This window comes from Suricata suricatta, chromosome 7, assembly GCF_006229205.1.
Source record: "Suricata suricatta isolate VVHF042 chromosome 7, meerkat_22Aug2017_6uvM2_HiC, whole genome shotgun sequence".
Taxonomy (NCBI): Eukaryota; Metazoa; Chordata; class Mammalia; order Carnivora; family Herpestidae; genus Suricata; species Suricata suricatta.
Window position 1 is genome coordinate 43,855,092 of NC_043706.1, and position 13,493 is coordinate 43,868,584.

The 13,493-nt window shown below is 34.2% G+C and overlaps 1 protein-coding gene across 1 annotated transcript in view; it reads left to right on the forward strand.

The window, feature by feature from the left end:
• The window catches only part of CD2AP (CD2 associated protein), a 140,456-nt gene that overhangs the window by 60,842 nt on the left and 66,121 nt on the right, over window positions 1–13,493 (forward strand). Inside the window, exons 4-5 of the mRNA XM_029944200.1 lie at window positions 5,480–5,580; window positions 8,565–8,685. Of these exons, the coding sequence (XP_029800060.1) occupies window positions 5,480–5,580; window positions 8,565–8,685 (222 nt within the window). The remainder of the gene's footprint in view (window positions 1–5,479; window positions 5,581–8,564; window positions 8,686–13,493) is intronic.

A 13,493-nucleotide genomic window follows, 5' to 3' on the forward strand; every position in this document is an offset into this window, starting at 1 on the left:
TTCTTACTGGAGAAAGAAATTAGTTAAAATTTTTTTTGACATCAGAAAATTTTCAGTGCTACAGTAAAAGATGAAGATAAAATTTCCAGAACTAAATGGAATCAAAAGTAGATTAGGAATCCTTTTGCTGCTGTCTGTGAAATTTTTGAATTCAACCTCCTAGCTTCTGAATGTGGTATGCTCTCCATTTTAGTCTTTGATGAGGAGATTAAAAATTGTAATCTTAAGTGAGGAATGGTTCCATAATTTGAGAGCTTGGTTTGATCTGAATGTTTAGGTCTGTTTTTCGGAACCATGAAAATATTTACCATTCTTGATGGACCTGCACTTCTTAAGATTTTCCGTTTTAGGAAAAATAGGAAAGTAACTTTACTGAATATAAAACATAATAGAATTTGGTTTTGTTTTTCAAGAAAGTACAAAATATATTATTCTTAATTTTAATTTTTTTTTGGAGAGAGAGAGAGAGAGAGAGAGAGAGAATGAATGGGGGAGGGGCAGAGGGAGGGAGACCCAGAATCTGAAGCAGGCTCTGAGCTGTCTGTATAGAGCCTGATGAGGGGCTCAAACTCAAGAATCATGAGATCATGACCCGTGCCAAACTCAGATGCTTGAACTAAGCCACTCAGTTGCCTCAAAATGCAAAATATTTTTAAAAAGATATTTTGAGAAATTTTCAACTTTGATGTGTTGAATGCTTTAAAACCTGTGAATCTGAAGACTATGAGAACAGTGTTAATGTGGGCAATCAAATCTGCCAAGTAAAACTGTGTATGGATGTTGATTCAATACTTGAGGTCTAGTGGGAAAATATCAAATTACTGTAAAACAGAAATGATAGTAATAATTACCTCATAGGTTTTAGGGATATTAACATGTCAGGTAAGTATTATAAGTGCTCAGTAAATGTTTGTAATTATTTTTACAGTGTTTAAAGTCTGCAGCTATGATTCAAGTAAAGGGGCAGTTCTGTACTGGGTTGTCAAGCAAGGTATATTTAAGCCTTTTTTAGGTAAAAGTTGTCATTCACATAAGGACTGGGGATTATGACATTTCAGGTAGAATTGCTACCTTAGAAAGAAGATCCATGGAGATAGGCAACGACCTGGCATTTACTACAGGTAGTAAGGATCTGGCATGACTAGATTGTATGAACCATGTTAAAGCACTTTGTAATCTGTAAAGGAAGCAGCATTGATACACTGGAAAGGTAAAAGCCTTAAGAGTCATACGTGAGTATGATTCTAGTTTTGCCTCTTTAGAGCTCTTTGGTCTTGGACAAATTATTTAACTCCCGAGTTCTTGTTTCTCACTGGAAAAAGATAGCAACACTGTATTATCTGTTGTGGGGGAGATGTTTGTGAAGGATTTAGAGCATGAAAGTATATTCCTGCTTTTTTTCCTGTACCTCCTTTATCTTCTTCCTTGTCAATAGCTTTACTTATTATAAAACATTGATTTGACAAATTTTATTTCTTTGTGGATCTGAAAAGCTGTATAGAGGTTGTTTGTGATAAAATACTGTTTATAGTTATATTAAGAATGGACTTATATTCAGGCATCCTTTTATTAACTAGTCTTGTACATACTATTTTATTTTCTTATGTGCTTAGCAGAGGTTCTGATACATTGTAGGAATTCAGTAAATACTTATGAATAGATACTGTATATGCCTGTTGAAGTATAAAAAAACCTCAAAATTCCTTTCATTATGCTGGCAATTAATAGATGAACTTAACATAGGCAGTCACTTCAATTTATGAGTAAACCATATTTAAATATGAAATCATGAAAATTTTTTCTTTTTTAAATGGCTCATATTTTTGTAGCAATAATAGGGGCTTTCCAGATGTTTTTATCTAATGTGGCTCTTTGAAAAATAAAAAAGAATTGCGAATAATTTTGCAAACTGCTTTGGAGAACAGTCTGGTGAATTATGCTTAGTGTGAGCAGGGAGAAGAAACAAAACTCAGTTTCTTTTCTTTTTTTTAAATTTTTAATGTTTATTTTTGAAAGAGAGAGAGGGAGGGGCAGAGAGAAAGGGAGACAGAATATGAAGCAGGCTCCAGGCTCTGAGATAGCAGTGCAGAACCCGATTCAGGGCTTGAACTCACAAACTATGAGATAATGACCTGAGCTGAAGTTTGAAGTTGGTCAACTGACTGAGCCTCCCAGGTGCCTCAGAAACTCAAGAGTTTCTGGTTAAGATATAACTAGTCTCTCAAAGTTAATTGATCTGCTTGGGAGCAGGGGGGTGTTTAATTAATACTCTGTCCACTTTAAATAACTTAAAAGATGTTAATACTCATTAAAAAGAAGCAAGCTACATTTTTTTTTAAAGGACTAAGATTATCAAAATGATAGAAAGGATTTACTTTGAAGTGCACCCTGAGCAGAAGAGAATTTCTTTTCAGTAATGCAGATGATTTCCCCTTCATCTATGGAGTGCTAATGACAGAGAACACATTTATGGACTCATTTTCGCAAGCTCACTTTAACTTCCAGAAGCATTTTAAATTATTACTTAAAATAAATTAACTCTGAGATGTGATGAAAAGTGATATTTGAAAAATTTTACTGTAAACTCTTAGTTATTAAAGTATGGTCAGTGTTTATTTTCTTTGGTTCCTTCTATTGTAAAACATTTTTAAAATCAGATGTAATTATTAATTTCTTTCTGAAGTGGGGTAAATAATTACTGAGGTATAACTGTTTCTTATTTGGAGACTCTAGATCCTTCTGCCTGATTGTCATGTCTTTTTTTTTACAGCTCTTTCATGGTGTTGATTGCATGCAATATGCTTCTTCTGTTGTTTTGGAGGTTCAGCTGGATTTATTTTTTGTCTTGATGAACAATTTTATAGATCCATAAAAATGTCAGAACTCAAGTAACTGTCATAGTTGATCTAGTCCAGCTCTTTTATTTTGTAGTTCAGGACATTGATTCCCAGAGAACTTAGGTCAAACAACCAGGTAATGACAGCTGTACTAGAACCCAAGTCTCTGACGTCTAAACTAGTATTATTTCTTTCATAGCGTGGCATCGTTTTTTACTATATAAAAAAGTTTATTTGGAGTTGTTTTGATGTAGTTAAGTTGTATCTGTCTAGGCCACTCTTTAGGAGTCTCTTTTGTTAAGCAACAACTACCTCCTTGGAATCTTTGTATTCCTTCTATTATCAACTTATTGGGATCAAACCTATCCTTTCTGTTAATTTTAGGGTATTTGTAGTTTGCACAAAATATTTACTCTTATTATGTATTTGTATTTTATTACTAATTGTTTCCTGTTTCCTAAAATCTGTTAGTTTAAGTGTACATTTAAATTATTAAGAAAGATCTTAGGATTCTTGGTGGTAAAGGGATGATGGAATGTTGATACTTTTGGCATGATATTTCTTGGCACTGATGCTGTATGGTTAAGCTTAGATAATGGTTCATTAAATCATTCAAAAATATTTAATGGAGGTGTCTGGGTGTCTTAGTCAGTTGAGGGTCTGACTTTTGATATTGGCTCAGGTCATGATTCCAGGGTTGTGAGATCAAGCCCTGCATTGGCTCTGCACTGAACGTGGAACCTGGTTAAGATTCTCTCCCCCTCTCTCTCTCTCTCTCTCTCTCTCTCTCTCTCTCTCTCTCTCTCCCTCTCTCCCCCGCCCCGCCCCCCCCCTCTTTCCCTGGGGAGAGAGCATTTAACAAACTCAGTGCCCATTTATCTTTAGCCTCCAGACTACAGGGAGTACATGCAAGAAAATCAATCCTTATGATAGATTAAAAAGGAAACAGTTGTCAGTAACCGGTAGGTAGTAGAAGTAAACAGTGTAAGTATATAAGCACAAAGGAAGAATCCCTCGTCCAGAAAGCTGTTTTCGAAGAAGTTTTTTCTAAGTTGAGACCTCAAGATGAGTTGAAGACAGAGAAAGGTGGACTTTGTGGGTGAAGGTAAAGTGCTTTTGGCAAAAGAAACAGTATATGTAGGGGCCGCCTGGGTGACTCAGTCGGGTAAGCGTCTAAATTCGGCTCAGGTCATGATCTCACGGTTCATGGGTTCCAGCCCCACACTGGGCTCTGTGCTGACAGCTCAGAGCCAGGAGCCTGTCTTTGGATTCTGTGTCTCCCTCTCTCTCTCTCTGCCCCTCCCCTTACTTGCATGCCCATTCACCTGTGCACTCTTTCTCTCTCTCAAAAAAACAAATGTTAGGAAAAAAAAAGTTAAAAACATTTTTTTAAAAGAAGCAGTATATTTAAGTCTCAGAGGCAGTAGGGCTTATCATTTTCAAGCAATTAGAAAGCAGTATAATTAGATAATTGAGTGCAAGATGGAGAATCACCTAGGAGATACTAAAGTTCAAATTCTGATTCAGAGTGCTAGGGCTACCACAGCAAAATATCCCAGATGAGGTGGCTTGAACAACAGAAGCAATAGTATTCTCTTATAGTTCCAGAGGCTAGAAATCTAAAATCAGGGTGCTGCCAGAATTGGGTTCTGGTGAGGTCTCTTTTCCAGACTTGCAGGTCATGCCATTCTCCCCAACCCCAGATCCTCACATGGCCTCCTGTATATGTGTGCACACAGGCACACATGCGCAGTTAAGTGTGTGTGTGGTTTAGGGCTCTGCTTTTATGTTATTTGACTGTAAGTACCTCCCAATATAGTCAAGGACACAGTTCAGTCCAAAACAGGTAGGTCTGAGGTGGAGCCTGCATTCTAAGGATGTTTGAGGTGATACTTTTGCTGCTGGTCTGAGGAACATAGCATACTTTGACTAGCAAGAAGTAAGCCTTTAATCAGTTGTACCTGGTCATCTACCCATAGGTACTTTAATGATTAAGTTTTAAAGGTGGGAGTGAGTCTGAGTTCTCAATTCTTAGAGTTTGAAACAAGTTGAGAACCTCAAGCTGCATGGTTATAAATTATAGTTACTTGCCTGAATAAATGAAGCTTGTTTGAAAAGTTAAATTATTGTTATCTTTACCTATGTGAGTTTGATTTTTATCTGTCAGAAAGTAGTGTTGTTAAAGAAGATAAGATCTATTTTGGATTTATTCGTTTTGTGTTTTTTTAATACATACTTTCAGTGCATTTTGAGTATTACTAGACTTTGATCAGGAAGTAGTCTGAAAATTACTGTCTTGGAGGACAGCGTATCTGTGATAAAATTTGTTTTGCCAATGGTGTCTTTCATTATATGTGTTTTTAGTCTCAAAATTGGCATTGGGTGTTTTACTTTTGTCTAATTGGTGGGATCATATGCATAAATAGATTTCATGGCTAGGAGCCTTGTACCTTATTTGTAGTTGGTTTGAATTTATTTTGGCATGAATAGATTATAGTGTGGAGGCAAGGTGAAAAGCCAGCCAGAAGATTGTGGTTAACTGCTTAGAATGCTTACATGTTTTGATTTTTATTCATACATACAAATTCTATGGCAGTAAATACAGTGTGTAATTAATTTTGTTACTATGTTACTTCCTTTAGAGACCAAGAAGCGTCAGTGTAAAGTTCTCTTTGAGTACCTTCCACAAAACGAAGATGAACTGGAGCTGAAAGTGGGAGATATTATTGATATTACTGAAGAGGTAAGAACTTATGTTAGAGATGAAGCAGCAATTGGAATTGATGCTCTGGGTATTAGAAAACTGATTTGTAAGAATATTTAATTTTTCATTAGAACTTTTTTTTTTTGCCAGTTTCATTGCTTTTTATATAAAAATACAGGTTTTAAATGGTTCTTTAATGACTTAATGTAAGGTTGTCTTATATTTTGGAATAAAGCTTTACTTATTCTTACTATGCTGGTTTTGTGTATTGTATTTGTATTTGTATATATTGACTTCAGGAATAAAAAATTTTTTAGATTAATGTAATCTAAGTAGCTATGAATAAATATAAACATTTTCTTTGATTCTGAATTCGCTTTAGTAACAAAGCAATAAAATAGAATCAGTTTTACCTTCTGCACAGCAGAGGGTATGAAAGTAGAATCTGCTTAAAGGGTTTGCCTTGTTTGAATTATCACATTCAAATGTTAACCCGAACCACATGTCCTACATTTCAGTATCTTTGAATGAGATTTAAAGATACGGCAGGCATAACTTTTCATACCTCTGCTTTTATCATTAAAGAAATATTAAAAGTTTTATTTGGCAGCTGAAGATCCCATTTTCTTTCTTTTATTTTTGTTGAAGATCCCATTTTCAAAAGTTTTTCTTTTGATATCATGCATAGTCATAGGGATTGATTGTGTGTCATAACATTATGTAATTTAATACTTAATGTTTATATCCAATTTCAATATATTTATAACAAAAGAAAATTCTGTTTTATTTCTACATAATAAAATTACTAATTTTATTTTATAATGGTATTAATAATACAATTCTCTATTGTTTCTAATAATAATAGTTTATTGAACCTGTGTGTCTGAAGCATTATGCTAATTGTTTCACATTTATTATTTTCTTTAAATTTCTAAACAACCGGAGGAGACTGGAATTTTTATTTCTACTTTATATATGAAGAGATTGAGTCATAGAAGATAAGTGATTAACTGTTCTTGTTCCTGTTGATGCATATCATGCTATCCCAAACTTTGTAGCAAAGAACAACTGTTTTATTAGGTCATGGATATTGTGTGAGTGAAGAATTCAGATAGGGCACAGCTGTGATGGCTTGGCTGTGTTCCATGATGTTGTGGGGCCTCAACCTGAAAGACTCCAAAGTTTAAGTTCTGGTAGAATCTTAGGAAGACTCCTTTACTGATGTGATTGGTATCTAGAAGGCGTGAAGACTGCCTTTAGAGAGCCATTATGTATTATGTAACTTCTCCATTTGGCTTGGCTTTCTCACTGTATTGGGACCTCAAGATAGTTGGACTTATTGCATGGCATTTCAGGGCTCTGAGTGTAAACATTTTCGCGAACATGGCAATCGCCTTTTATAATCAGACCTTGGAAGTGCTGGTGTCATTTTCACCATATTCTGTTGGCGACAAACATATCAAAAGTAAGCAAGATTGAAGATGGTGGGGACAAAGACCACCAAGAAGTGGAGAAGTGTCAACAATAAGCATGTGGGAGAGATCTTATTTCCGCTATTTTTGCCAAAGCCATGTGCATGGGGTGCAGAGGAGCCAGAATCTGAATCCACATAGTTTGAGTCATTATTCTTTATTGTTATACTATCCTGCCTTTTGAGAATTCCTAAATTTATAGGAATTATGAGGTTATTTACCCTGACTACTTAGTTGCTGCCAATTTGGGATTGCACGTGTAGATATAAGTTTCCTGATGTTTGTCTCTTAGTTGTAATTTGGTCTGCATATCTCCATCACCATGGTTTAAAGAACTTCCAATACTTTGGTGCTCTTTAAGTCTGCTAAAAAAAATTCTGAACTCCTCACTCTTACCGCCCCCCATTTCTCCCTCAAATGGCTTGTCTTCTAGCCGTCTTGTATTTCAGCTGTATGTACTCTAGAAATAAGTCCTTTATTTTTATATCATCATTTACTTTGTGCCTAGAAAACGTACTCAGCCTTTAATATCTAGCTCTTTTGTCATTTCATTTAGGGGAGCTTTTTTTTTTAATCTTTTAAGCCTTTCTTTTGTGCCTTTTCGGCATTTTGTTCATAACTTTTGTTGTAGCACACATTGTATTGTAACTATCTGCTTAGTGTTTGTTTTCTTTAGATTATTTCACTCAAGGACAATGTTTTCTCATCAGTCTTTCCCTAGCAGTTAACACCATGGTTTATACATAGTGTCTGCTGGATGAATACCTTATTAAAGTTTACTTTGTAATTCTGAGGTGAAAAACACTTAAAATGTTTTTAACAATAAAGAGCCTTTACTAGCTATGATATTTCATGTACTGCTGTCAAGTGAATTTTAACAGTGAAAGTTTACTCTTAAAAATTGTTTTTTTGACCTATTTAGACCTTTCAGCATACTAGCAGAAATTATACATTTTAAACCAGTTATTAAATGTTGTTAAATAACTGGGGGAGTGTTTTGTAGGTCTAGTATCTGGATTTTAGAAGTAAGGGATTCTTTGGCTTACTTGTGTTAAGAGTCGCTTAAAAGGCTTAGTAATTTCCCTTTTGGGAATTTATATTCATCAAGCTTTTTCCAAATAAAAAATCTTCATATACTTAAATAATCTATGAAATATATTACAAATATTGAAATGGTCACAAATTAAGACTTAGCATTGTTCAAAAGCATGGCATTCCAGAAGAGAGCTATCTAATTCCTGCTACTAATACCTCATTTTGGGTTATCTGATATTTTTATAACAACTATTTATGTCATACATTGCACCTGATTACAAATTCTTATTGTAAATGTTGTAAAATACTACTGATAGGACTAATCCTATATATGATCAGTCTAATCCATTTAATTTACTTAAAATATATTTTTCCCTGTTGTACTTTCTTAACAGATTTATAAGGATTGTTTTGCTTCATTAACTTTGTACTCACTTATGTAGCTTAATTTTCCCACAGTGGGACATTGTCACTTAACAGAAATTTTTATTACTTTTGAGTTGTGAACTCTTTCAGGTAGAAGAAGGATGGTGGAGTGGAACCCTGAACAACAAGTTGGGACTGTTTCCCTCAAATTTTGTGAAAGAATTAGAGGTAACAGATGATGGTGAAACTCATGAAGCCCAGGAGGATTCAGGTAGATTATTTAAAAATTTTGAGTAGATTTAAGTAAAGTTATATATGGTCTAGTGTTTATTTTGTATTTTTTGAAACTTTGTTTTTGTGTTGAACTATGAGCTTAAATTTTTCTACTTTCATAATAAAAAGCAAGCTTATGATAGGGACTTAAGATGAAGTAAATATCTAGGCAAATAATTTAATATTTTTCCTTTTCTGATGTTTGTTTCAACCTGAAGTAAATGTTTAGTACCCTATGAATTGTTACTACTTGGTTTTCTTATTTCTTACCACATACGATGTACTAATACACTGTTTTGATTTGAATTTGCAAATGGCATATCTACTTCTGAGATTTTAGGAATTAAAAAAAACTTGCTTTTGTTTTTTCCATATTCAAATAATTATATATTTTGTGCAGACAGAATGTCATTTAATTATTTTATGATGGCCATCATTTATAGACTCACCTGAAATTTTATCTTAAATTTGTTCACCATGTAAAACTATGATTAAGAGCAGGTCTAAATTTAAATTATTTTTATTTTTAAGAATTGCTGTGGAATTAGTTTTTTAAGAAAAATTAAATTCATAAGTGGTGATGCAGGGATAAGTAGATCTTTTTCTGTATAGAAAAGTATGTGTTGTGATATTTAATATGCTTATCAAAATCAAGACACTAAATATTGACAGTATTTAATTTGACAATATTGTTTAATCGATATGTCATATACAGATTAATTGTCTAGTAATGCTTTATATAGCTTTTCCCCCCCTCCCATTTATGGAAAAGCATGCAGGGAATTTATTTCTCAAGTTTCTTTAGGACAGTTTTCCAGCTCTTCTGTTTTTCTTGACAATTTTAAAGAGTTTAAGCTGGATATTTTGTATAATGGATCCCAGTTTGGGCTTTCCTCCTGATTCCTCATCATTAGTTTCAGGTTGTATTTTATTGACAGAATTAGAAAATGATGCTATGTCATTGCATTGTATCAGGAGGCACATGATGTCTGTGTGCTTTATTTTTGGCGATGTTAAATTTGATTACTTGGTTCAAATTGTGTTGCCAGTAAATGTACTGTTTTTTTCTTTATAATTGTTAAGTGCCTTGCAGGGAGATACTTTGAGACTTTGTAAATATCCTGTCTCCTCACAAACTTCACCCAACAGTTTAAGCATCCATGGATAAATTTTGCCTGAATCAGTTATTGCTGTGATAGTTGCAAAAGGATGATTTTCTAACTCCACTATCCCATCTTTGTTTATTACTTGACATTCTTCTGTAAAGAACTTTTATTTCTGCTCAGTTTGTTTATTTATCAGTGTGGACTCATCAGTGGGTTCTGTTTTATTCACTAGATATTAATCTATTACTATTACTTATTTTGATACCATCAGATTTGGCCCATGAGAGCTCCACCAAATTAGTTTCTGTGTTTTTTGTAAATCAACTTTATTGGAATTATACTTTATACACAGTAAACTGTGCCTATTTAAAATATACAGTTTGATGGGTTTGACAGATGTATATGTCCATGAAACCCACTGCCACAATAAATGTACAAAACATCTGCATCACCCCCAAGATATTATTCATGCCCTGATGCAGTCCATCTCTTTTTCCACCTCTGTTCTCAGGTGATCATACATCTGCTTTTTTATCATTATGAATCAGTTTGCATTGCTGTGTCCACTTGACAGGCGTTCATCATTTTTAGAGCACTTTGTTACTTTGTGATACAAGATGTTCCAAGCTTATCTTGAACTTTTCCTTACTTTAGTCCTGAAATCAGGTGCTTATCTAGGTAACCTTGGTTTCTTTTAGAGAGGTTTAGTAGTTTAACATGGAGATCTGAATGCAGTTGTGCTCATTGATCCTGGGGTGATATTGCTTCTAGACCCTCGTAGTGGGTAAAATTGAGGACTGCTTACACATGTGCGCGCGCGCACACACACACACACACACACACACACACACACACACTCACACGCTCACTCACTCACTCCTAGATCTCTACCTGTCATCTGTCTATCTTCTTACCTACCCATATACTCACCTACCTCCCTATTCCTACTGGTACCTCTCATTCTAGTTTAATACCACAGGGTACATTCTAGTCTGCAATGATTTCATCTTTAAGCTCCTCAGCCACAAAGATGAATGAAATGAGTATTTGAGATTGCTTTACTTTTAAGGGAATTTAATTTTTCTTATAGGCTTTGGTTATATTTTACAAGTCACAATTATATTGCTTGTATATGTTTGCTTTTATATTTATTCATGAAAGGACTAATGCTTAAAAAGCAGTATTATAATCTCTGGTGTTATCAGTAGATTATTGTGATGAATATGGAAAAATGGCATGAAATCAATTTCTGAAATTATACATACAGAAGACCTTAGATTTTAGAAAGTGTCAGGGAGAAACGTATTACTTTACATAGTCATAAAATACTGCTAATTGTTCAGTGAACTAAACCGTATATGACAGTTCTAGTAATGAGAGCTAGTAATGATGAATGAGATATTAAGGGAAAATTGCCAGGTAACTATAAATTATACTAAATTTTCAGGAAAGGGTTTTAGAAATCATTTTTATTAAGGGCTCCTTGGATGGTTCAGTTGGTTAGATGTCTGACTTTGGCTCAGGTCATGATCTCATGGTCCGTGAGTTTGAGCCCTGTGTCAGGCACTGTGCTGACAGCTCAGAGCTTAGAGCTTGCTTCTGATTCTATGTCTCCTTCTCTCTCTGCACCTCCTCCATTTAGGCTCTCTCTCTCAAAAATAAATATTTAAAAAATTTAAAAATCAACTTTAATAATAATAGGTAATAGAGTGAAGGTATAAATCAGTCTGGTGGTATTTTTAACTCTAATCTTATTTCTAGAATAAAATATATGCCCCTAAGAAGCAATAGAGGCCAGTTTAATCAGTGAGTATTTCTTAAGCTTCTTCTATGCTAAGTGTTAGTATGGTTTTGTGAGGGGACAGGATCCCCTCTGCAGTTTAGGAGCTTAAGGTCCAGGCCTCTGGGCGACAAGACAAAGTAGGAATTCAAATTTTAGTATGTTTCAGTCTGGAGTAAAATGATCTGAGCATAAGAGGTGCTAGTGAAAAAGATAGTTCTAAATGGAATATATTGTTTGTCACTTAAAAAGAAAAACTTACTTTGTGCATTTTCATCTTCCCAGATGTTCCAGGAAAGATTAGAAATATAATTTGCAGCCCAGGGCACCTGGGTTGCTCACCGATTAAAGATTTGACTCTTGATTTCTGCTCAGGTCATAACATCAAGCCTGGCATTGGGCGCCGAGCCAGCCTTGGCTGTGGGGGTGGAGCCTGCTTAAAATTTTCTTCCTCTCTCTTTGCCTCTCTCCTGCTTGCATGTGCATCCCCCCCCTCAAAAAAACAAAAACAAAAAAATCCCAAAAATATAATACACAGCTCTGACTGCAACTTTTTTAGAATGTTATCTTCTAAAATTCTGTTTTTCCTTCTAATCATCCTTTCCTTTGTTTTCCTCTATACACTTTTTTAAAATTGTCATTATAAAAATATTATATATAACTTATCATTTTGACCATTTTTTAGCATAATGTTCAGTACTGTTACTTATGTGTATGTTGTGCAGATGATCTCCAGAACTTTTTCATTTTGCAAAATCAAAACTCTAGGTACCCATTAAAAAATTCCCCTTTCCTTGACCCTGGAACCACCATTCCACTTTCTGTTTCTATGAGTTTGACTGCTTTAGATACCTCATATAAATAAAACCATACAATATTTGTCTTTTTGTGGCTGGTGTATTTCACTTAGCATCATGTTTTCAAAGTTTGTCCATGTTATAGCGTGTGGCAGAATCCTTTCTTTCAGATTGAATAATATTCTGTTGTATGTGTGAACTGCATTTTGTGTAGTCATTCATCCACTCTTGGGTGTTTGAATTGTTTTCATCTCTTGGCAGTTGTGAATAATGCTGCTAAAACATGAGCATGCAGATATTTGAGACCTATTTTTAATTCAGGTATATATCCAGAAGTGAGTTACTGGATTTTATATAATTCCATTTTTAATTTCTTAAGGAAGTGCCATATAATTTTCCATAGTGTTTGACCATTTTACACTTCCACCAGCAGTGTACCAGGGTTCTAATTTCTCCATATCTTCAGCAACATTTATTTTCTGTTTTTTGATATTAGCTATCCTAATGGGTATGAGATGCTATGTCATTGTGAGTTTGATTTGCATTTCTCTGATGATTAGTGATATTGAGCATCTTTTCATGTGGTTATCGACCGTTGTGTATCATTTTTGGAGAAAGTATCTGTTCAAGTCCCTTGCCTGTTTTTTAATCAGGTTATTATTATTATTTTTTTTTATAGTTGTAGGAATTTTTTATATGCAGTGAACATTAATTCTTTATCAGATATATGATGTGCAGGTATTTTCTCCCATTCTGTTGTTTTTTGTAGAAAAGTTTTTATGTTTACTATAGGTATAGTCTTTTTCTTTTGTTGCTTGTGCTTTTGGTATCATATTTAAGAAATCATTGCCAAATCCAGTGTTATGAAACTTTCCCACTATATTTTCTTCTACAGATTTTTATAGGTGTTGGTTTTATGTTTAGGTCATTAATTCATTTTGAGTAAATTTTTGTATATGATTTTAAGACAAGGGTCCAACTTCATTCTTTTGCATGTGGATATCTAGTTTTCCTAGCAGTATTTGTTAAAGGTGTTACTGGACAGAGGATCTTTTCAAATTTTGGTTTGGTTGATCACTGCTCGAAAATTAATCAAGAGACAAGTGACAGTGGGAAAGAAAAG